Raw genomic sequence first — 22,587 nt, 5'->3', positions numbered from 1 at the left:
CGTGTCGATATCGTCCTTTCGTTTCGCGTCTACATCGACCTCATATACCCAGATCGTCGAATACATCCGTTCAGGATCAAAGTTGCATCCAAATTGATGGGCTCTCCTCAGCAGGCCACTCCGTGCAAGTGACAGGTGCATTCAAGGGAATTGCCATTGCCAGATCTGTGAGTCAATGGCAGGGTATACTATCGAGCAAAGTCGGTGGCGAACAAGATCGTATCGAATAAATCACAGCCAGAGACGGCGTTTCAGCCCCTCAATCAGCTCGCCAAAGTACGGCATCATGGCCTTAGCCTCATCCAGGCTGTCCAAACCAAACCAAAGCAAAGATCGGATCAGCTTCCACTCCAGTGCTGAAGAACGACGGAAAAAGCATACCTCTGAATCGTCTCGTGGGTGACAAACTGCGTCTTGCCCTCGGAAGTCTCGTCGTCGATGTCGAACACGCCTGCGTCGCTGCAGGCCACGCGGAGGTGCTCGACGATGCGCCGCACCTTCTGCTTGGATGTGATGCAGCCATCCTCGTCGTCCTCCTCGGCCTCGCCGCGTGACGTGGCTTTGACGGTGTGGTGGAGATGCCGCGAGCGTGCTCCTGCGTGAATGTCGGGAACGACCGTGTCGCCCAGCTCGTCGGTGATTGCGCGGAATGCAAAGATGTGAGTGGACTCAGCAGCAGCAGCCGAGGCGGCGTCGAGGTTGATGTTTTTCATCGAGGCAGCGGTGTTGGTGCGCGAGATGCTGTTGAGGTATATCACTACCAGCCCCCAATTATCGTCCGGATGGGACGAGTCGTTCGGCGAGATGACATAGAGGCCTATTGTGAAGTCAGACGAGTATTGGTGTCGAAAGATGAGCTGTGGTCAGCAAGCATGATGGGGAGTCAAAACAGCTGGAAGTGGATCGAAACGTACCTTCTTGGATGCCGACGATGTCGCCGACGAGGACCTTTGTGAACTCGTTGAGCTTCTCGCTGCCGAAATCGTAGCTGCAGACGTAGAGCGCTTTCGCCGTCAGCAGCACCACTTTCTCTTCCAGCTTCAGCGCCTGCACTGTGTCCTTCTGCAGTGGAGAACACAGTGTCCATCCTCCGACCACCTCTTCGGTTTCCGGTACGACTTCGCGCGTGCAGCTCTCGATCGCGCTCGCCCTGACCCTCGCCAAACGCACCGACTCGCTCGGGTCTCGACTGTTCAGATCGTCATAGTACTTCTCCAGCCCATGCAGCCCGATGGAGCCGTAGGTGAAGTCAAGCACGGTCTGCCGGAAGAAGTCGGTCACTGCGCCTTGGACCATGCGGTAGACGCTGTTGGTCGCATCATTGATCATCCCCAGCCAGCTTCGTTTGCCGGTGCGGGTAAAGTCCACCTTGAGTGCATCTGTGTTGGAGTAGCAGTGCGAGATAGCGTTGGCATTGTTCGCCCAGATGTCGTTGAAGGCCAGGTCGAGGGTCTTTTCGTGGAGGAGGAAGCGCGGAGCGGGGACCGAGGTGGGTGATGGAGCGGCAGCGGCGGGTGCGACTGCCGTAGCGATCTTGGAGGACGTGTCCGCTGGAGGTGAGGTATCGACGTCCGCCATGACGCTGTGTAATGCCCCTGCTGGGGTCAAGCGCGTCAATGAGAACGTGTTGGACGAACGAGGATGATCGTGTTGGTGTGCAGAAAGGATGCACGGTCGCATCCGGAGAAATGTCATGCAGGACCCCTAACCACACCTCTCACACTCCACATTTCATTCTCGAGAACAACACCACCACGCAATTTGAGAGGGCGTGTCATGAGAAGAGCTGGAATTCTGGGAGGTCATGATCAGGCAAGCGCCGCGAGCACCATATCCGTCTGAGGCGGACATTTGCGTAGACTTTGACAAACGAAATGCTGTGAAAGCGGCCAAAGTTTGCATCGCTGCGTATTGCGCCAGCGTCGATGAGCGAGGTATCCGACAGGTGCTTGGCCAGTCGGTCAAGTGGAAGCGTGAACACCTGCCAAGCTGTCAGAGACGTTTCGTCTTGGTCTGGCTTAGCGGCCATGGACAGAGAAAGATGCAGCAGTGCTTCGACGCCGTTTCTGGACTCTCCGTCCCCATCCTGTCCCGCAATTCGCTTGGTGGGACTCAGGTAAAGCTTCGGCTCCGATTGAAAGCTGCTCACGCGGATCGCAGCTCGCCGTCCAGCTCCGTCCCTGATGCCGACCGCGAAGACAAACGGTCTTGAGCTTCTGATAGCTCTGAGCTGAAACGTCACAAGCGGCAGCTCAATGCCAAGCTCCGCACTCTCGTTAGGTGGGCATCGAACGAACGTGTCCCGGATCGCCGGAGATTGGATGTGCAACACCGGGTCCGAGCTCGAGCCACGAGTCGTCTGTTCTGATCACAGCACAAAGCTGGGGTGGGTGATCTCGGGGTCATTTGAAGCCGTCTCGTCGGTCTCGTCGATCAAGAGACGGATGCCTGAGTCCTCCGGCAGTGCAACATCTTGATGAAATGCCCACAGTGCGAAAGGGTCTGAAGAAGTGGACGAGAAAAGGCTCACCGCCTCTGGTTGCACTACGCTTCCGAACAGCGAGCATGGAGCGTGCTCGGACGCCATCAGCACATGTCGATGAGAGCTGGAAGCTTTGAGCGAGGCTGTTGCCGAGAGGGAAGGTCGGCAGAAGCATCGACACATGGGTGAAAAAGTGGAGCATTGCAGATGGCATTTTCGGCAGTCGGAGACGAAGGGCCGAAGCTCCTTCCGACTTTCTGGCGCCTGCTTGTTCGAGGTCGAAGAGCGCAGTCTTCGTCCCTGATCCTCATGACCACCAGCAACACCGCACAATCTCGGTCTATGTACACAGACTCACAGGGCATTCGGCTTCGCACAGCATGAATCAGCTCAAGCAGTCCCTCGGCGAGCAGTCCGAATTGCTGTCTGTCCTGCACAAGTTTGCCGAATCCATCTACACCAACCCTCTGAACCTCTTGCTCCTCGGCCTAATCCTCTACATCCTCTTGCCGCTCGTCTCGCCATCATCACCGCTCTCCTCGCGCTGGACACCATCGCTAGCCGAAGCGCGCTCTCACCTCGCCGCTCCGTCCGATCGATACACCTACCTGCCCCCGCACCACCCCGACGTGATCGAGAGGACAAAGTACACGCCGCGCACGCTCGCCGTCTACGATGGCACAGGCACAACCCAAGACGGCGAACGCATCCTGCTCGCCATCAACCGCAAGGTGTTCGACGTGACCAAGGGCAAGAACTTCTACGGTCCCGGCGGGCCGTATGGCAACTTTGCGGGAAGGGACGCAAGCAGAGGTATGGCCAAGCAGAGCTTTGATCTCGACATGCTAACGCCTCTGGACAGGCCGATTGACGCGTTGGAGGATCTGACTCCGAGCGAAGTGTAAGTGTGAACGCTGCCGGATCAAGTGATAGTGGCAAAGTAAGCTGACATCGATGTGCTCTTGACTCGAATAGCAAAAACATGAAGGAGTGGCAGGCACACTTCACGGGCAAGTATGGCATCGTTGGCGAGCTCATTGACGAAAACGAGGCGTGAACCCAAGCCTGCACGCAATCATGAAACGTGAAAACAACCATCTTGAACGTCATCGAGTCCCAATTGCGATGCATTGCAGAAGAGCGAGAGAGAGAAAGACTTACAGGGTCACAAAGGTTCGCGACGTGGACGATGCGAATGGTGCAGGACATCGACTCAACGCGATCCGGTGCCCCAGAAGCGGTCGCCAATGGAGCCGCAGCCCGGCGTGATGGCAAACACGACGCGGCTGCCCTTCGCAGGCGATTGGCCCACGCTGCCCTGCCTTTGAGCCTGCGAACGTTGCTTGGCCTCGTCATTGCTTACGAACCGACGATCGATGCTGAGCAGCGGAGGCGAAGCCAGCATGTGCAGGTTGTCATTCCGATTGAATCCTGGGGAGAGGTCATCTTCGTCCACTGCAGCGTTGTGCAATGACTCTGAGGACACGTCTCGATCTTGCTTGTTTGCAGATGCGCCGCTGGAAGTTGCTGTCTGCCAAGGAATCCGCAGCTTCTGCAGCCCCGGATCGACGCCCGCCACGACGATTCGAACACGCGGGAAAGCACGGTTCAGGGCATGAATGCCACCCTGCGAGCTTGCCAGAAGGGTGACAAAGATGATTTGGTCCTCCGGGACCGAGTGGTCCAGAAGCACGCGAATGGCCATGAATGCCGCAGCGCCCGTTCCGATCTGAGCATCTAGCAAGAAGACCCATGACTTTTCGGCTGTTTCGCGGCGACGAATGAAAGACGGCAGAGAAACGTCGTAGAGATGGGGCTCGCCGTCTTCCTCGTTCGACTGGATGAGAAGGCTGCCGAGCGACATGGCTGGGAAGGCGCGGCGCAGCGAGGGTTCGAGTACGGCACCCGAGCGAAGGATCGAGACAGAGCACAGGGTGGAGACGTTGATTTCGTGGCCGATGTGTTTGCGTCCGCCGTGAATAGTGACTTCCTTCTCCTTGTAGGGCAGCAGTGTGGTGGCGAGCTCAACGACGAGCGTGCCGACCCGCTTGCAGGCGAATGTGAATTCCGACGTGGGCGTGGATCGGTCGTGGAGGATAGTGAGCAAGCTTTGCAGTTGTGGTGTCTGAGCGAGGAGGATGACGTTCGGTGGCAGTCCTGCTTCGTCAGCTGCAGATGTGCTGGAGGTAGAGTATGGCGCTGACAAGCCGAACGACTGATCGCGTTTGAGGCTTGGCTTGATATTGGCAAAGCTCGTTCGACGTTCGTTGGGCGAGCCGAGGCCCTCGTATGGGCTCATCGGAGCCACATGCGCGTCTTTGGCGGCTGAAGTGGCAATCTGTGTCGCCGGCGTCTTGTAGAACTCTGCACGCAGCTTTCTCGATCGATTGCGGAGCTGCTTCTCCATGTGCTGACTGATGACCTCGATGGCGACCTCGTTGTGCGAGCCGGGCACGATCATGTCTGCATGCCTTGCAGTAGCCGAGACAAAAGTGTCGAAAGCAGGTTTGACGTAGCGCAGATACTGATCCAGAACTGAGTTGACGGATCGGCCCCTCTCGACAATGTCCCTTTTGATCCTTCTCGCCAGCATCAAGTCGGAGTCGGCTTGAACATACACCTTGAGATCGAGCAGCTCGCGAATCTCGGGATCGTGAAGCACAAAGATGCCTTCCACGATCAGCACTGCTGGGCCATAGAGGTAGTTTGTCTCTGAAGTCCTCTGGTGCTGTACGAAGCTGTAAACGGGGATCTCGACCGACTTGCCGCCTCGCAAATCCTTGATGCACTGCTTGAGGATGTCGTAGTCGAAAGCGTCCGGGTGATCGAAATCATACTGTTCCTGGTGGGCGAGCTTGTGTTGCTCAGGGGTTAGCGACTTGTAATACGCATCTTGACTGACGATGGCGACCCAAGGCACATTGGGCAGCTTCTTGAGGATCTCTCTTGCTACCGAGGTCTTTCCACTGGCGGATCCACCTGCGATGCCAACGACGTAGGCAGGGACGGGTTCGCCGACTGAATTGTACCACGGCGCACGGCCTGCATCGGTGAGGACGATGGTCTTTGAGCGAGTCGATGCGGTCGGATTTGATGTAGCAGGTTTTCCTTTCGACGCTGCGGAAGTTGAGGATGACGAGCTCTGTGCGTGGTCTAGTGAAACAGCTGCTGCCGCAGAGGCGAGAATGCTGTGAGGAGATCCTTCCGAGGGCTTGTCTACAGGTGTCACGGGCTGCAAGATGGGTGTTCCGTTGCCAGACGGCCGCTGTACGATCTTGCCAGCCTGCATGGTCGAAGTATTCCCACGCCTCGTAACAACCAACGAGGTGACTGTTGTGACGGAAGCGAAGTAGATCGGTTCGGAAGCTGTCCGACGTTGGTGACAAAGTGAAGTCGGAAGGCATCCGTGCATGCCATTTCATCGTGGGAAAAAAATCGGCGGCAGCTCCGAAGACCCACGCCAAGGCAGGAGGAACGGGCCACCCGAAGGATCATCAACCTTAAATTTTCTTGCGCTCAGGCAAAGAGCTTTTCAGGGTCCAGCTCAAGACCCACAACTGCGCATCCGACTGCGGTCGCCTGTTAGCAACATTACACGACTTGATCGCACACCTGTCGCCACACCCGTGGGGACGACCGAATGTCTGCTGACGATGCGCAGGTCGCTACCGATGCCAGACCCGGAGTGGCCAAAATTGTCGGGAGCAGCACCGATGGCGAGGTCCTAGCGCCGTACCTCTCGCTGGAAGAACCTCGGCTTGTGCTCGACCTGCGATCCGATTCAGCCTTTCATCAAGCTCATCTGGTCGGGTCATACCACATCTCGCCCATCCCAGCACTCAGGTCTCGATACAGCTATCTTCCGCCACGAAACGTCCCCTTTCTTGTGCTGGCCGACTCTGCCCAGCGAAACGAGGTCGCCGAGGCATTTGCATCGACTCCTTCGGCTAGGCTGGTCTTCCTCACAGTTGCGGGCGCCGACATCGCAGAATCATCAGCAACCGGAGGCGTTGACTCCATTGCAACTTCAGCACGCTTCTTCGATGTAGCTTTCCGCTTCGGTCTCGCACGCAGCTCGCAATCCCACCAGCAGCGCATTATGAGAAGTGACGCGAAGGACGTAGAGGAAGACATCCCGGAGCTTCTCTTCCGCCCATCACATGCAGTGCGGAGGACAGTGCTCTCACTCGATGAGCGGCCGCATCAGTATGCCTCGCTGAGGGTACTCGATCTGGGCTGTGGAGCTGCGCGCGACCTAGCATGGATCCTGCACGGCTCGCGAACACGCCCGTCTTCATGCACCTGGACCGGTGTCGGCGTCGACAACTGGAAAGCAGCTCTTAATCGCGCTCAGCAGCTCATGGATGATCTCTACCTGACCTCAAGCTCGCTGCACGAGGCAAAAGAAACTTTATTCGCTCCGCGCTGCGAAAATTTGCTATGGGCAACGTGTACTGATGACGGACACCTTCAGCCGCTTACTGGCTCAGGAAAGGGCAAAGCGATACAGAACGCTGAGGATCATCCGGAGATCTGGGATGACTTTCGTCAGCTTGGCCTCGCGCCACTTCTCCCGGCATCGAGCGGTGCCGCCAAACAGGACATCGAGGCTGGAGAAGATGCGCAATTCGACTTAGTCCTTTGCATTCGCTTCCATCCTCGTGCTCTCTTACCTCGCTTGTCGGCACTCGTCCGCACTGGAGGCGTGGTCCTGCTAAGCCACTTTGTCACTCTCTCGGAGAGTGAACGCTCAGCAGCGAGACAGGAGCACCCGGAGGCGACGGCCGATTACGACTCGCCGCCGCACGAAGGGCGTATCCAACCCGGCGAGGTCGAGCGCCTCGTCCAGACATGGAACCAGGACGTGGGCACGAGCAGCAAATGGATCATCGAAAGCGATGTGCTCGAGCCGATAGAGGACGGAAGGATCATCCGCAGTGCTGCTCTTCGTAAGGTCGCTTTGTCAATATAGAGTCGTTCTGCCTGATGCACTTGTCTTGTGATGTTCGTGCTATGTGCAAACTCTCAGCGCCACGAAGGATCGGCTATGCTCCGGACGACGGTGTACGGCTCGAGCAGATGGGACATGAGCCAGTCGCCGTTGGGAAGATCGTTGTTATCGGCTCTCCACATCGCTTCTTCCTCGTCTTTGGCCACCCCTGTCTTGACGTGCCGCACAACGAGCCTTCTTCTCGCCTCATCCTTGTCCATCTCGAACACCAGCCGTCTATCGAATCCCCTCGCCGCTCTGGCCCACTCGCCTTCTTCACAATTGCAATAGAGCCCCTCGAACACCACCACGCGGTGCTCTGGTAGCACGGCAACATCGTTCTCGAGTGGATCCTTCTTTGCGTGATCGAAGCTGGGTGCTGTGTGTGTTTTTGAAGTATTGCTCTTGACGAGAAGGACAAAGTCGGCGAAGCGTTTGGCGTCGAAGGTCCATTCTGCCCCGCGACGGTCGAAAGCTTCTTGTGGGTTGGGGAAGGTCGAGAGTGTGGAGCGGGGATAATGCCACCCGTCCATGCCGACGCAGATGGCCAGAGAGGGTTGCGTGGCGTTGAGATCAGAGACCAGACGCACAGCGAGACTCGACTTCCCCGAGCCTGGTATGCCAGAGACGCCCACCAGCAGCCGTTCGGAGGGGTCGAGCCTGTTCGACAAATCAAGGTCAGCTCGTGTGGTCTCTGATCCTGATCGCAAGCGGTACTTACGTCTGCACTTTGGCGAGCAGCTCCTGCACGAGAGCAGCCACCTGGCCCTGCATGAGTGTACGCCACCTCACAGATTCGAGGCAGGCTCTATCGTCGATGATGATGATGACGGGAGAGTGGTGGAGTAAAGTGTCGCACGGTCCAAGAAGATTCTCGTAAAGTTATCGGTCACTTTCAGGGATCAGCGAAGAATTCACCGACAAAAATTGAGGCCACAAAAAGCACGCGGAGGATGAGTCGCACCAGCACCCCCTGATCAGGGGGTTGACCAGGTAGCTGTGCAGCTCCTCATCAGGAGGTGCCTCGGGTACAACAGCTTTGTGCCTAGATGCCCGTGCAAATACGCGAGCAAGCTCGACGCAGGTCCATCTCCCCGTCGAAGCGCTTGAGCAAGCGTGCCCCGGTCACCCCTGAGGTCAGTGAGCAACCACAACGACGACACCCGCTCCACCCCCTCGCTCTGGCGCCGACCCTCAACCCGAGGCGAGCGGATATACGCCAGCGGAGCTGGCCCTCCTCTACAGGATACTGCTGCCAGACTATCGGATGAGACAGTCTGCATACTATCGCCGTCGCCAAAGGATGTACCTCGCGCTCTACGCCACGATCATGGACGAAGAGGACGACAGCAATCAGGGAAGCGACGAGGAGGAGGATCAGGGTCATACAGCGGCTGTCCAACGCGCCAGTGCAGCACTCAAGAGGAGCCAATTCATTCGTATTGTCGAGACGGCAGCAGAAGTGTCTCGCAGACTCAGGCAGTGACCAGAGCAGCTGTTCAAGTGGCATTCGAGAGCAGCGGGTATACAGAGTCCGAAACAATCGGTTGTCTCACGAGTACGCTTTGGCACCGGCTGTCGAGCGGATCGAAAAAGGGCAAGAGAAAGGTCAGCTTCAAGCTCGAATCATACACTTCTGCGTCGCATGTCTACTCACCATTCGCGGTGACGGCAAGGATCAAGTTGAACGCCTCGTTTCTGTTCGGCAGGTTTGCCAGCAGCAGCGGCGCCTTTCCATTGTTCCTCACAATCTTCAACCCCAACGAGCTCCATACCATCAGCCGGATGCTCTTGGTCTTGATGATCGACTCGATGGCCTCGACGGGCGTACGGCCCCTCTTCTGCGACGGCGAGTGGAGCGGTGTAAAGTAGAGGTACTTGGTGTTGACATGCAGGCGACCGGGCAAGCCCTTGTACTGGCAGAAGAAGCTGCCGAGCTTGCGCGGCTTGAGCGTCGAATCCTTGCTCATCTCGACGTAGTCGACACTAGCGCGCGAGGGATCGTCGATCTGGTCGTAGGCGATGCCCTCTTCGCGCCGGTCTGGGCGAGGTTTGATCTTGGAGTTGCTTTTAGATGATTGCACTGCGCGACGGACATCGTCGGCGGTGTTCAGCTGCCCTGCAAAGCGGTCGACGTCCAGATGGCGCTTACGCAGCAGCTGCACAGCGAACTGCGCATCGGTTGGCGCTCCGAATGTGCCCCACCAGAATGGCGAGAGTGCTTTGCGATGCGATGGGAAGTAGCTCTGCAGCGGCAGGAGGCAGAAGAACGTGATTCCCAGAAAGAAGAACACCGTCTTAGAGATGTAATGCGAGGGCGCAAAGGTGACAAACAGGTTGAGCACGCCAAACAGGATCATGGTGCGTCGACTCGCAGCAGGGTTACGCCACAGGATGAGGTTCTTGACTTTCTCGTGGAAATCGGCGACATACCCCATGCCTTCCTGTGTAGGTGCACCAAATGTGATGATCCATCGCCGATAGATGTTGAGGATGTCGAGTCGACTACGTCGGCGCAGCTTCTCGGAGAGCGTGTTGGCGGCCTGCCCACGCGCCATGCGCATCTTGACCTTATCATGAAGATAACTCTCGGAGGGAGGGAAGTACTTGAATCGCATAATGTAGAACATGAGCATGAGGATGAAGGCGGTGGGGATCATGTTGGTGTACCAGAGCACAAAGTAGATCATGGCGGCTGCAGCGGTCGTCCTGGGCTCCTCCCACCGGTACAGCCGACGGGTTCGGCGGCCGAGCTGCTCCCAGAAGGGGGCGATGGTGTAGAGGCGCTCGAGATGAGAGCGGATCAAACCTTCGCGATACCGTGTGACGGGGTGATGCTCAATCTCTTCCGGGGCCAGACGCTCGACCAGGGCGAGGATGTAGGCGATGCAGAAGGCGACACTATCGATGCCTTCGTCCTCTGCATTGACACGAAGCTCGTCGTGGGCCGAGATGGCCTCGAAGCGGTCGGGGTTGCCGGAGGAGGGAACGATAAGGTCCCAATCCTCATCCAGATCGTTGGCTGCCCCGCCTTGTTTCGAAGCGCTTTTCTTCTTTGTCTTGTCTTTCGACTTCTTCTTGGACGGCGTCTGTGGCGTTGAATTGAGAGCATTCGTGTCGGAAGCAGACTCAGTGACTCCCTCTTCCTCGGTGGAACGAGACTTTGACCCGTCCGTTGTGTCTGCTTTGCTTCGATCCTGTGCTCCGTTCGGTGACAAATTGTTCGACAGATGCTGAAGACCACGGTCGACCCTGGACAGCATGGACGGCCGCTTCTTGTCCGGGTCCGCGGCTGCGTTGTCCTCTGGCGAGACACGGAAATCGTCCCACCTTGGCATCCGATACTTTTGCTGGCCGGTAGGACGGGTGACGGTGATTTCTTTTGTGTGGCGAGCGAAGCTCTGCATAAAAGTCTCGAGCTCGATATCTTCGAGCTCCAACAGCGGCTGGCTGAGAGCCTTGGAGGCGCCTCCTGAGTAGGCACTGTGGAGGCTCTGGGCATCCTTGTTTTGGCTGAGGGAGTGCGATCGCTCGCGAACAGCTTGAAGCGTGTCGAAGCTGATTCCAGCGGAGAAATCACCATTGGTGTTGTTTCTTAAGCTGTCATAGCCATCAGCCTCTCGGATGAGATGTGCAATGGTATCGTCGGAATCGTCCGAGTCGTACTCGTGGTCGTAACCAACACCGAAGAGGTCTTCGTTCTGGTCGCCTTCGCCGGCGAAGATGTCCGCTTCATGATGTAGTTTGCTTTCGGACTGTCTGGGCAGCTGGCCGTGTGAACGCTGGGAGGCATCTCTTTCGCGAATGAGTCGCGCATCGGTTCTGGCGTCTTCGGTGTTGTACAGACCTCCAGGAAAGTGCCGCGTGGCATCGCTATGTGACCTGTCTCGGTCGGTAGTCTGTTCTGGGAAGTATCGAGTTGTCTCTTCAGAGTCGCGGCGAAGATCATGTTCCTCTACGTCGCCACCCTGATGGGCCTGTTTTGGTTTCTTGCCGAAGAAACCTCGATGTCGAAGGCCATCCATGCTGCCAAACGAAGCTTGCTTCTGCTTTGCGCGCTTCTGCTGCTCTTTGAAGAGTGCCTGCTGAAGCTGATGGGCTTTCACCTCCGAGTCGCTACCATCATCTCGCTGAAATTTGGCGGGCGTGCGTGAGCCGCTGCTGGCTTGGGAATGAGGACTGCTAGATGGCTCCGCCTTGTCGTCTGTGGATGACGACTTGAACTTGGAGATCAGCTTGGATCCGATCGACTTCTTCTTTGAATGGCCTGGTGTTGGTGTCTCATTGTTTCCAGAACCGGACCTTGATGGTCCTGCGACGGCGGGACTGGTGGGTGAGGACTGACTTCTGGATGGAGTGCTGGCGTTGCTGTTGGCTGATTTGCGCTGAACCTGAGGGTAGTCTGGCACGGCGTTGAGACGACGCTCTTCGTCCGAGTCTATGGGTGGTGATCTGTCAGCTGCGGCGTCGACACTATAAGGCTCGGATGAGCCGGGAATCCGAAGCGGACTCATCGTGCGAGATGGGCTGTGCCGATCAAGGGGTCGGCCGAATGGACTTGCGCTTTCCTCGGAGGACGAAGACGGGGTGGGGTTCGGGCTTGTCCGGGATGGAAGGGAATCCGTCTATTCCATGATAATCAGGCCATTCTTGTTGCAGCGGATGGCGCGAACTGGCGCTCCTCGAGGGTGGATGGTGGGTGAAGAAGAGTGGTGGGTGGGAGCTGGCGAAACAATGGAGATGTGGATGGAAGAGACGCTGGCAATTCCAACGATGGCTGCACACTGTGCTGTACGCCGACGATCCAAAACTGGTCCGGATTGCATCAGCTGGCCATGTGGCCTCGAGACAAGTCGGCCAATTTGGCTGCGTCTTCCCCGCAATCTCTTGCGCCCTCGACTTTACTCTTTGAGAACAGCTGCTGCTGCTGCGCGAGTGACTTCGAAGTCAGCCTTGGCAGGTGGAGCAGAGCACGCTTTCAATTTTGCACGTGGAAAAGCGGCAATCCATGTTTAGCCTTAACACATATCCAAATATGGTGTGGGTGGTGGGCGGTGACGCTTGATCGTGTGGCTGCGTGGGTTGCAGCCGCGTAGAATGATGACGACGACGTCTGAAGACGCCGGACCATCTGACACAGCGTCGGTCTAAGCAAGCCAGGAGCTGCATGTAGCTCCTTCCATGACCGGTCAGCTTGTGTCAGGTCAAGCTGCAACAAGGAGACCTTTACCGGCCCTAAACCCTATTCATCGTTCCCGTTGATGTCTGAATGAATCGCGACAGATGCTACTTTTAGTAAACCCTATCATGGCCACCAAAGTTGCTGGCACTGGGACGATCGGGACGGGAGCCCTGAGCTTCCCGGCTCCTCACCCGGTCCGGTCAGATGAAGGCGCTCCCACTGGCCTTGAAGCCACGCAGATCCCACTTCCTTTCATCTACCAGTAGGTGTCTTTTAGGGGCCGCGGTCTCGACTTCATCTGTTGCAAGCGAGCACTTGTCTACCGTCACGCTGGAACTCACGGTCATGCCGAGTGTTGCCTGCAGCTGATTCGTCGATCACCAAAGGCAACGAGCATCCGCGTGGCCAGCCGGTCATATCCGCAACTCGCATCCGTTACACGCACGTTCTCGCCTCGATCGTTCCTTCATGAAACACTAGACGGAGCACACTCACTACACAGCGAACCGTAGCTGTACGATGAGCAGCAGTGGCTGCTTTCGGATACACTCGGCATCATGCACGTTCCTCTTCCTCGACTCCTCCTCCTTTTGCTGCTCATCACGCCGCCATCCGAATCGTCGCGCTTGACGCAGCACTCATCTGATCACCACTTGCGAGACCACGACAGGCATGCTGTCCTGGTAGAGAAGCGCCTGCTCAAAGCGGAGCTGCCCGACAAGCTCAAGGACTGGCAAATCTTCCAGGATGGCAATCCCATCCGCGAAGGCGTTCGCAGCAAGTACGCATCCGCTCTTCGCTACATCGACAAGATCAAAGAGCCCTATTCGTTCGCCAAAGGCATCAAGAAGGAGTGGAGGTACGAGCCTGATCTGCGGCGACATTACTTCCTACCGAGAGTGCTGCGTGTGCCGCTCATACTCCAAGACGGTCCTTTTCGGTACAAGAAGGAGCTCACCGGGTTCATCAAGGGTACCGATGAAGATCTTGGTCTGCAGACGGTTGCCAAACCGCATCTGCCAGAGATGGCTGAAGAGCAAGGTGATGAAGCTGCACAGTCGAAAGCTGGCCTTTCAGGTGGAACAGAGCATGACGACGAGATGTCGGTTCCGAGCGGGTCTCGCAGACCTGGCAGAAGACCACGCACTCGTCGGTTCGAGCGCCAGCCCGGGTTCAATCCGTTCCGTCAGGTACCAGGGCAGGACCTTGGCCCTCCTCGTCATCCAGTGCCTGAGATCGAGTCTGACGACTCGGCACACCTTCCCTGGGCCGGTGGATCCCAAAGCACGGCCGAGAGTCGTCGCCCGAGCGATGGCGATCGACAACCTTCGCTAGACCAACAGAGCGCTGGGCAGGCGAGGATCGTGGAGCCTTTGAGCAACGCCTTTGTCGGTATGGGGGATAGGTACAGAACACTGCAGAACTTTCAAGAGGAACAGATACGAAAGGCAGCGATGCGCTACTCTGGTCATCCAGAGCACATCCCGTCAGGACAGCAGGACGGCGGCTCGATGCCCTCTCGGTCAGCCCCTGTACAAGCTCCGACGCCAGAACAGAGTCACAAGCATGTCGGCGATCCCGCAGAAGCGGATGCAGATGTCTCGAACCCCATCACACCTGACCTCAGCACGCCAGGATCCTTTACGCCAGAGCACGCTCGAATGAGCCCAGGATGGGCGCGCTCGCCAGAGCTGCGTACTCCTTTGGGTGGCGATCCATCTCCACGCGTCTCCACGCCTGGTGCTATGACTCCTCATTCGCAACCAGGGACAGGCGGCCACACTCCACTGTCCATGTTCAGGCTACCTGTTGACTATGCCGAGCAGCTACAAGCTGCGCGCGCCCGACTGGAACAGGAGCAGCTGAGCCACGAACATGCAAGACCGAGCGTCGCTCCGGCGACGACGTTCGGGCCAAAAAGTAGCTCGAGCGCCAGTGTGGGCTGGTACGCCGGTCAACCATCGCCAGAAGCCCAGCGCAATGCACAAGAGGCTGCGCAGTGGAACGACGTCGACTATGCCATCTACCACCCGGATCCGTTCAGACATGCCAAGATATCGGCCGCCAAAGTGTATCCGCTGAGGGACCAGGAGATGCGGTCAGGTACCGTGACGCCGTCCATCGAAAGCGAGACGCACAAGAGCGAAGAAGACGGCTCTGGCAGGGAATCTCGTCAAGGTGCGGAAGGGACCGCGAACGCACCTCAAAGCATCGAACGCGATCTGCGCAAGGACGAGGAGATGAAGGACGTCTCTCCGTCGAGCGGAGCCTCTGCTCCTCCATCTGCTCCTGCTGCTGCCGACGTCGAGCCGCCCTCCCACATCGACGAAACCACCTCGTCCGATGTCCCTGCCAAAAAGCGCAAGCGCCCTCCTAAGCTCCAACCCACCTTGAAGCGCGTGCAGAGCTTCCTCTTCCCGACCGCAACCGAGCATACGGAGCTCACCTCGCCGCACCTGCGAGGCTTCAAGCCGTCCTTGTCGATCAAAGAAGAACCGAATCCGGACTTCGACCCCACAGATCCACGCAGCTCGCCCGGGCTGGTGTTTCGTCGTTATCGGCTGGCACACTCCTCGAAGGGCTCAGTGCAGAAGGGAAGACACAGGCTACAGCGTCTACCGTCGTTTGAGACGTCGCGCGAGTCAACGACCCAAGAGTCCCGCGATGGGCCATCGCCACGATAGTCGTGCGGGTGATGCGATGCGGTTCGCGGTCGACTCGGCTGGCCGAAATCACCGTGCTTCTCTGACTCACTCGTTGTTCGTCGACGTTGGTCTTATTCTTTCTGACAGTCCACTTGCCTGCCTCATGGCCTCATGTCATTCCTTCACAATTCACATGCTCTTCATTCAGCAACCGGGCGTTTGCGTGAAGAACCTCGCCTTAGAATTGATGCAGACAGAGCAAATGACTCAATCACGACGACTGAGGACGGTTGGTGATCCCACAGATCAGCTCAGCCAGCAGCTCGTCGCCCGAGCCAGACGCAATGATAGCCTGCTGCTTCTGGATCTCCTCCTCAGTCCTCGCGCCTCCTCTCGCCTTACCGACCAGACGCTGGTTGCGGAAGTAGTGCGAAAGCAGGAAAGCGACATCGAGCGACTGTTCAAAGTTGAGCCTAGGGTCGCAGTGACTCTTGTAGCCGCGCTCGAGATCTTTTGGCTCCAAGCGCATCGAGCCTCCGAAGCACTCGGTGACGTCCTTGTCGCCTGTCAACTCGAGATGAACACCGCCGAGGTGGAGAGTCGGGAAGTCGGACGAGATGATCTGAAGGAAGGAGAGGATCTCGGAGATGATGTCGCCAAACGAGCGAGTCTTGAGCGGCTGCGCATTGGGATCGGAGGACGCAGGCGGGTAAGGGCTGGTCTGTGTGTTGCCATGCATAGGATCGCAAAGGAGAATGATCGAGTCTTTGTGGTTGCTGGCTGCGATGGCCTCGAGCAATGGTGGCAGATGCGAAGCGACCTTGCCGGCACCGAGACGGATGATGACCATAACGCGACCTTTCTCCTTGCCGTAGACGACGTTCGATGCACCGCTGGGCGTCGACCAGCCACTCGCACGGCCAGACGAAGCAGATGCGGGAATGGCGACATCCGGGTTGAGGACATCCAGGATCTGGATCAGCTCCTCCGGCTTCATGGACGGACCGACCTTGATGCCAACTGGGTTGCGAATGGAGGAGAAGAAGTCGACGTGTGCGCCATCAAGCTGTCTTGTCCTGTCACCGAGCCAAATAGTATGCGCCGACAAATCGTATCGCTCGAAGTCGTCTTTGATATCGGGCACGTCCGAGGGGTGGACGTTGCGAGCTGCGTGAGGATTGGCTGTTGTCGGCTTACGTACCAGCCTCGTCAGGGCTTCCTCGTAGGCAAGCGAGAGACCTTCGTGGCTGATAAAGTAGTCGACCGAGTTGAGTACGCTGCTAGAGGCAAAGGTGCTGGGATCCGCTCCAATCGTTTTCATAAAGTCGAGTGCGTCCGTCAGCGAGTCGACGACCGATTCGAACTCGGCTTGGAGTGCGCTGGACTGGACGTGTTGGAAGGACCACTGTCGGGGAGCGTGGAGGTCGGCCAGACCGCTGGCCAATTCGGAGCGGATATGATTGAGTGTAGCTGCGGAGTGGAAGTAGGCCTGGAGCAGGCGTTCAGGATCTGGAATGCGTCCACTTGCCGGCTCTGGGCTAAAAGCGTTGATGTTGTCGCCGCGGAACGAGATGATCTCGTGTTTGGACGTCTCGCCCGTAGCAGGGTCGACCTTGGTGATGATCTCGGTAGGCTTGGAGCGCGGCTTGGCGTACTGACCAGCAATACGACCGATACGAACGACTGGCTTGCGAGCGCCCCAGATGAGAATGAGACTCATGAGTAGCGAGAGTTTGAGCTTGGCTTGGATCTGTTCCGGATTGCAGTAGTCAAAGAGCTCTGCGCAGTCGCCGGTCTGGAGTAGGAAGGCGTTGCCCTCTGCGACAGAGGCTAGCTGCGATCGGAGACGGTCGATCTCGTTGGGTGAGACGAGGCCCGGCAGACGCTCGATCCTGTCCATGACCGATTGGAAGGCTTCCTTGGATGGGTAGTCGACTTGCTGTGCCTCCTTCTTGGACTTCCAGGTGGGGTTAGCATGGTAGCTTCGCGTTGACGCCGAAGCGCCTGCTGCAGTGGATGTCGACGACATGTTCGCTGCCGAGAATGATCGATGGCGAAGGGCGAGAGAGATGATATGGTGGAGCTGAGCCTGGCCCAAAAATCTCTCCTCTCCATGGTCACCGAGTCACTTTTTTTTTTGGCCGGTGATCAGCGTCACTTCTTCGCAAAGACCCTTTCGCAAAGTGCACTTTTTTTCGACCTGCAAACCGTCATGACCGAGGATCCGCCGGCTAACAAATTTAGGATTTGTGATTGTTAGGTCGAGATAGTTCCTGCCAGTCAGAGCGATCGAATCGATCTCAAGCAGCCCCGATTGGGCCATCTTCGAAGCGCCTCGTCGTGTTGTCACATCAGCCACCGAGGTCAGGCAGGTGCAAACCAAAGACCCAGGCACCGCCGAGGCCATTCCACATTCTCCATTGTCTCTCGAGGCAATGCATGGTCGGAGGAAGTCCACAGCTATCCCGCATAACGGACCTTTCCGATAACGTAGCTCAGCAACGTGGGCGTCTTGCTGCAGATCAATGGCGTCGATGTCTTCAAGGAGGTTGGCCGCAGCGGAGTCGGCTTCAACGGCGTCAGCTCCACCGTCAAAGCCGTTGCTCGCGTGCGCAGCGATCTCGTGTGGCTTTTGCGGGGTCGACGAAGCCGAGGCGCGGGGAAGATGGGGATAAGATCAGCAACGAGACACGAGGCACAGGGCATGTCCACACTGACCTCGGCTATCAAACAAGGGGACCAACGTGTGGTCTGAGGAACGCCAAGAACGAGGCCCTGCGGGTTTTCAGTGTGGGGAAAGCAAGCCACTGGGATTGACAACACGAGAACAAAAAGCTTCCGGCATTCGTCGCAGCCGGAGCGGCAGAAAAGAAGCACACATCGTTGACCTCTTTCCGCGGAGATCACAAACCGAGGGTCGTTCGACGTGGCTGAGCCCCTTTCGCTTTCAAAGCCCGCCCACACATCGACCGCAGCGCCTTGAATCACGCTTCCCACTAGCCGTCAAAGGTCGTCTCATTCCGCCGTCGAGAGACCGCTAGACGCGGACAGTCGACAAGGGAGCCGACGTCATGCTCCCACCCGAGCGCAAAGGAAAAACTACAGTAGAGAGGGAGCAGCAATTTGCACACGAGCAAGACATTCCGAGGAGCGGGACACGGGCAAGGGATCGACGCGGGGGATGCGTGGTGGCTGACAGGGTTTGAACTCAGACGCTTCTTCTCAACCCGGAGAAGGAGCCCAGCTGCGCGGCTAAACATCGGCTTTGGACACTGTGGTGCAAGCGCCCTGTTGGACGGGTTCAAGGTCGCACCGGGCCAATTTTGAGCTCGAGTTCGCCTTCGACGCTCGCTTAACCGCCTCATTTCGACAACCGCTGCTCGATGATTGGCGCGATCCGCTCTCGCTCTCCTCCGGCACAAATTTTTGCCATTGTTGCCGTTCGACCCTTATTGAAGCCGACTGCATACCTGACTCGACTCGCACCAATGTCAACCTCGCTTGCCACTTCCGCTCGTGCAGCTGCTTTGCTTCCCATGCAGGGCGGGACCATTGAGGTGGGCGCCAAGAATATCGTTCAGTCCATTTATATCCGAGCGGTCCCTCCGCCACTTTGATCGCACATGTGCCCACGCATCTCGTCGCGTTGCTTAGCTCTCGCTCGAACTTTACTATAAGAAGTCTCGAGATCGTGCTGATCTGAGATCGACCCTTCGTACCTCTCCCTTGCTTCCTCTCTCCATCTCCATCCCCAACGCGGAACGTTGCTCAGCATGTCCGCCCAAGCTCCCGCCTCAGAGCTGCCACACCAGCCCGAACCATCCTCCCCATCGGACAGCGTCCACGACACCAAGGGCAGCCAGCTTCAGACCGCCAACCGAGCCGACGATGACATCGACAACCTCTCCGCCGAAGAGCACGCCGCTCTCGAAAAGTCGCTCAAGAAGAAGCTCGATTGGCAGATCGTGCCGTTGTGCTTGATGCTCTACCTGCTATCTTTCCTTGACCGTACCAACATTGGACAAGCTCGACTCAACGGTCTCGAACAGGATCTGCGCATGAGCAGGGATGGCAGGGACTACCGCATTGCCCTCACTGTGCTCTACGTTCCCTACATCGTCTTCGAGATCCCCTCCAATCTGCTCGTCAAGAAGGTCGGTCCAGCTCGCTGGATTCCCCTCCTCGTCGTCTCTTGGGGTCTCGTGTCCACCCTTCAAGGCCTTGTATCTAACAAGACTGGACTGTACATCAACCGCGCTTTCCTCGGTCTCACTGAGGCCGGTATCCTGCCAGCACTTGCTCTTTACCTGACCTTTTTCTACAAGCGCGAAGAGCTCGGTCTCCGACAGGCCCTCTACTTTTCGGGCGCCTCGCTCTCCGGCACTTTCGGTGGTCTCCTCGCCACTGCCATCGGTCTCATCAAACGTCATCCCGGAGGATGGGCTTGGATTTTCATCATTGAAGGCATCTTCACCGTCTTCTTTGGCATCGCTTGCTACTTTATCTTGCCCAACGACATCTCGAAGCTGTGGTGGGTGACTCCCCAAGAGCGTAAGCTAGCATACGCCCGCATGGCTCCTCCCGTCACCAAGAAGACCACCACCGACTCTGAGGCTGTCACCGACGTGCCCGCCACAGCCGAGAAGCGCGTTGCTGCCGTTGCCGACGAAGCCTCGCTCGAGTACACTGGCAAATTTGTTCTGCGTGAAGTGTGGCGCACCTTCACCGATCCGCTCGTCTTGCTCTTTGCTGCGTCCGGATACGCCTACGCTACCTTGCTCTACTCGAACGCCTTCTTCAGTCCTACCATCATCAGGTCGCTCGGCATCGCCAGATCGACCGCGGAATCTCAGCTGCTCACGGTACCGCCCACGTTCGCCGCCTTCTTTGTGTCGGTCACGTCGGCGTTCCTCTCGGACAGGTACAGGTGGCGATGGATCTCGGTCGTTCTTCTGATCATCCTGTCGATCATTGGGATTGCTCTCGCGTACGCCTCGAACGTGGCCGCCCAGCGTTACGGCGGTATCATCATCCTCTCCTGCGGTACCTACTCGATCCCGCCTCTCGGAATCAGCTGGATGCTCAACAACACCGCCGGTCTCTACAAGCGCGCTACCGCCATCGCCCTTTACATTGTCTTCACTAACAGCGGCGGCATCACCTCGACCTGGCTTTTCTACAACAACGAGGCACCTCGCTTCAAGCGTGGCTTCCTCGTCAACCTCTGCCTCAACTGTGCTGCCATCGTGCTCGTCACGCTCGCCGAGCTGTACATGATTTGGGAGAACCGGGCACGCAAGGCGGGCAAGCGCGACCACCGCGTCAACAAGCTCAAGGAATTCGGCTGGGGCGATGCCAAGATCCGAGAGTACCTCGGTGACCAGCACCCCGAGTTTGAGTACATGCTCTGATCTCGTACCATTCATCAAGGGACTTGTTTTGTACACAGGCCGCCACGCTGTACTTTGTTATGCAATTGTCAATTGTCACGATCCGAAACCCATCTATAGTGTAGTGTCCAAAATTGCTTGCCATCTGAGAAGACGCTTTTCCTCGCTTACGAGCTCGACTTGGTAAGGGGGTAGTGTCCGTAGCCGGAGTATCGCTTCTCGAAGATGCTTTCGAGGAGTGACGAGGGCCACATGACAGCCCAAATGCCGACAGCGACGAGCAGAGGAGCAGCGTCGAGGACGAAGAGGTAGATCTCGTGCGACACGAGGTAGCCGCCGTAGCCTTGAGAGAATTCGATGATACGGTAGATGGACCTAATAATAATAAAGATCGACGAGAGGTAGAGACCAGCGACGAGGGCAAACACGGGCTTCTCGAGACCCATGATCAAGTCCGACTTGATGTAGCCAGCGTTATTGCGGGCGCCTTCGCGAATGATGAGGACGGTGGCGTAGGTCAGGAGGAGCGTGAAGAAGATGTACGAGGCACCTTGCAGGCTGACACCGGTCAAAAACATCTTGTCTCCGACATCGACGAGGTTGAGAGCGCCGGTAGCCTGGAGACCACCCGCCGCGATCTGGACCACAAACGTGATGACATCGCTCCAGACGAACACGGTTCCGACGATGCGAGGGGGGATGAAGGAGAAGCGCGACTTTTCCGTCTTGGGTCCTCCGGCTTTCTTCATCATGGTGATCCTTTGCGTTGCGGTCAGCGGCTGGCTTTCAAGCGATTGTGCATCGACGTTCGAGCTACCAAAATCCTTGTCGACGGCAAGGATCATGCGTCCGTACAGGAGATAGTTGAAGGCGAGGAAGGCGGCGGGCGAAATGACGACGAACATGCTCTGGATGATGTAGAGACCCAGGCTGACGTTGTACGGATCGATGGAGGGTCGCACAATGAAGCCAACGGCCGAGCAGAGACAGCCAATCGGCAAGCAGAGTGCCCAAAAGTCTTTGCGACGGAAGACGTAGAAGAAGGTGAGCGCGCTGAACAGCGCGTAGGCTCCACCAACGAAGTAGTTGCCTCCCTGACTTGGGACATATTTGAGGATTCCGGTGGGCGAGCTTTCCGCTGCAGCTGCCAAGATGGTCTTTGTAGCCGACATTGTGATCGTAAGACGGGGGCAGAGGATCAGACAATGCAGGAGTAGGGAGAGGAGGGAGAAGAAGGCGAGGTGGCTGGGTACAGATGCGGAAAGTCCAAACCAAGGAGACAGGTGATCTTATATACGTACACGAGCACACGCGGTTGTGACAGCTGCCATTGTGCTGTCCAACATGAGCCGGGAGTTCAAAACAATAGTGAAACCTTTGCAACGGTACAAGCTCGGATGGCGCAAGGGAAGTTTTGCCAAGATGCATGCGTGGCGTCGTTTGGCCCTGTCGAACGCGGGGAGAAAACAGCGAGGACCCTGGCAGGCGTGGCAAGACCGCGGACTTAAATTAGATCGTGCTTGTCGCTCAGACATCTGCCTACAACGCATCCGAGCGACGAGGAGAACATGCATGGTCCTTCTTTTCATGTTCTGATGGCTCGGCTAGCCTCTCAAACTTTACACCTTCGAGATCGATAGTAAGAGCCTCAAGAGAAGCAGCATGTTTGAAAGGTCTTGCTGTGCTAAACAACGCCTTCCGTGTAGCGGACCAGCCTGGCCGGACGATTTCAGGGTTGCAGGCCTGCACGCCGTCACAAAAATTCTTCGCTTTCTGCCTTCGCGATCGAGTCGACGTGCGATCTGAGCTTCATCGCCGACTAAGCGTGACCATTGCGTCTGTGGGAACGCCTAAGCCAGTCTTCATCCGGAAGCACTATCTCTGACCGGCGCAACCCA

At 57.3% G+C, this 22,587-nt stretch overlaps 10 protein-coding genes across 10 annotated transcripts; 4 read left to right on the top strand and 6 right to left on the bottom strand.

Moving 5' to 3' along the window:
- Positions 1-231: 231 nt before the first annotated feature.
- PSEUBRA_003093 (Inositol phosphatase) lies at positions 232-1,578 on the bottom strand (the record flags this gene model as incomplete). Its single annotated transcript, XM_016437429.1, has 3 exons — positions 232-307; positions 382-817; positions 915-1,578. The coding sequence occupies 3 exons, from the start codon at positions 1,576-1,578 to the stop codon at positions 232-234; spliced, it is 1,176 nt and encodes a 391-aa protein (XP_016292947.1).
- A 1,284-nt stretch (positions 1,579-2,862) lies between these two features.
- PSEUBRA_003092 (Cytochrome b5-like heme/steroid binding domain protein) lies at positions 2,863-3,539 on the top strand (the record flags this gene model as incomplete). The annotated part of the gene is made up of 2 exons (XM_016437444.1): positions 2,863-3,383; positions 3,458-3,539. 2 exons carry the CDS (start codon positions 2,863-2,865, stop codon positions 3,537-3,539), a joined length of 603 nt encoding a protein of 200 aa, XP_016292945.1.
- Positions 3,540-3,695: 156 nt separating this feature from the next.
- On the bottom strand, positions 3,696-5,771 carry PSEUBRA_003091 (Phosphoribulokinase/uridine kinase; the record flags this gene model as incomplete). Its single annotated transcript, XM_016437423.1, has 1 exon — positions 3,696-5,771. One exon carries the CDS (start codon positions 5,769-5,771, stop codon positions 3,696-3,698), a length of 2,076 nt encoding a protein of 691 aa, XP_016292944.1.
- A 351-nt stretch (positions 5,772-6,122) lies between these two features.
- On the top strand, positions 6,123-7,454 carry PSEUBRA_003090 (uncharacterized protein; the record flags this gene model as incomplete). The annotated part of the gene is made up of 1 exon (XM_059464973.1): positions 6,123-7,454. One exon carries the CDS (start codon positions 6,123-6,125, stop codon positions 7,452-7,454), a length of 1,332 nt encoding a protein of 443 aa, XP_059321357.1.
- Positions 7,455-7,507: 53 nt separating this feature from the next.
- On the bottom strand, positions 7,508-8,246 carry PSEUBRA_003089 (P-loop containing nucleoside triphosphate hydrolase; the record flags this gene model as incomplete). The annotated part of the gene is made up of 2 exons (XM_059464972.1): positions 7,508-8,132; positions 8,194-8,246. 2 exons carry the CDS (start codon positions 8,244-8,246, stop codon positions 7,508-7,510), a joined length of 678 nt encoding a protein of 225 aa, XP_059321356.1.
- Positions 8,247-9,024: 778 nt separating this feature from the next.
- Positions 9,025-11,986, bottom strand: PSEUBRA_003088 (uncharacterized protein; the record flags this gene model as incomplete). Its single annotated transcript, XM_059464971.1, has 2 exons — positions 9,025-9,047; positions 9,130-11,986. The coding sequence occupies 2 exons, from the start codon at positions 11,984-11,986 to the stop codon at positions 9,025-9,027; spliced, it is 2,880 nt and encodes a 959-aa protein (XP_059321355.1).
- Positions 11,987-13,211: 1,225 nt separating this feature from the next.
- Positions 13,212-15,338, top strand: PSEUBRA_003087 (uncharacterized protein; the record flags this gene model as incomplete). Its single annotated transcript, XM_059464970.1, has 1 exon — positions 13,212-15,338. The coding sequence occupies one exon, from the start codon at positions 13,212-13,214 to the stop codon at positions 15,336-15,338; it is 2,127 nt and encodes a 708-aa protein (XP_059321354.1).
- Positions 15,339-15,570: 232 nt separating this feature from the next.
- PSEUBRA_003086 (DAHP synthetase, class II) lies at positions 15,571-17,328 on the bottom strand (the record flags this gene model as incomplete). Its single annotated transcript, XM_016437413.1, has 1 exon — positions 15,571-17,328. One exon carries the CDS (start codon positions 17,326-17,328, stop codon positions 15,571-15,573), a length of 1,758 nt encoding a protein of 585 aa, XP_016292942.1.
- A 1,744-nt stretch (positions 17,329-19,072) lies between these two features.
- On the top strand, positions 19,073-20,710 carry PSEUBRA_003085 (Major facilitator superfamily; the record flags this gene model as incomplete). The annotated part of the gene is made up of 1 exon (XM_016437435.1): positions 19,073-20,710. The coding sequence occupies one exon, from the start codon at positions 19,073-19,075 to the stop codon at positions 20,708-20,710; it is 1,638 nt and encodes a 545-aa protein (XP_016292941.1).
- A 146-nt stretch (positions 20,711-20,856) lies between these two features.
- PSEUBRA_003084 (RTA-like protein) lies at positions 20,857-21,861 on the bottom strand (the record flags this gene model as incomplete). Its single annotated transcript, XM_016437417.1, has 1 exon — positions 20,857-21,861. One exon carries the CDS (start codon positions 21,859-21,861, stop codon positions 20,857-20,859), a length of 1,005 nt encoding a protein of 334 aa, XP_016292940.1.
- Between the last annotated feature and the right edge of the window lie 726 nt (positions 21,862-22,587).

This window comes from Kalmanozyma brasiliensis, assembly GCF_000497045.1.
Source record: "Kalmanozyma brasiliensis GHG001 unplaced genomic scaffold PSEUBRA_SCAF2, whole genome shotgun sequence".
In the NCBI taxonomy this organism is placed as follows: Eukaryota; Fungi; Basidiomycota; class Ustilaginomycetes; order Ustilaginales; genus Kalmanozyma; species Kalmanozyma brasiliensis.
Note: the sequence above shows the minus strand (reverse complement) of the source record. Positions and strands in the feature narration are given on the sequence as shown.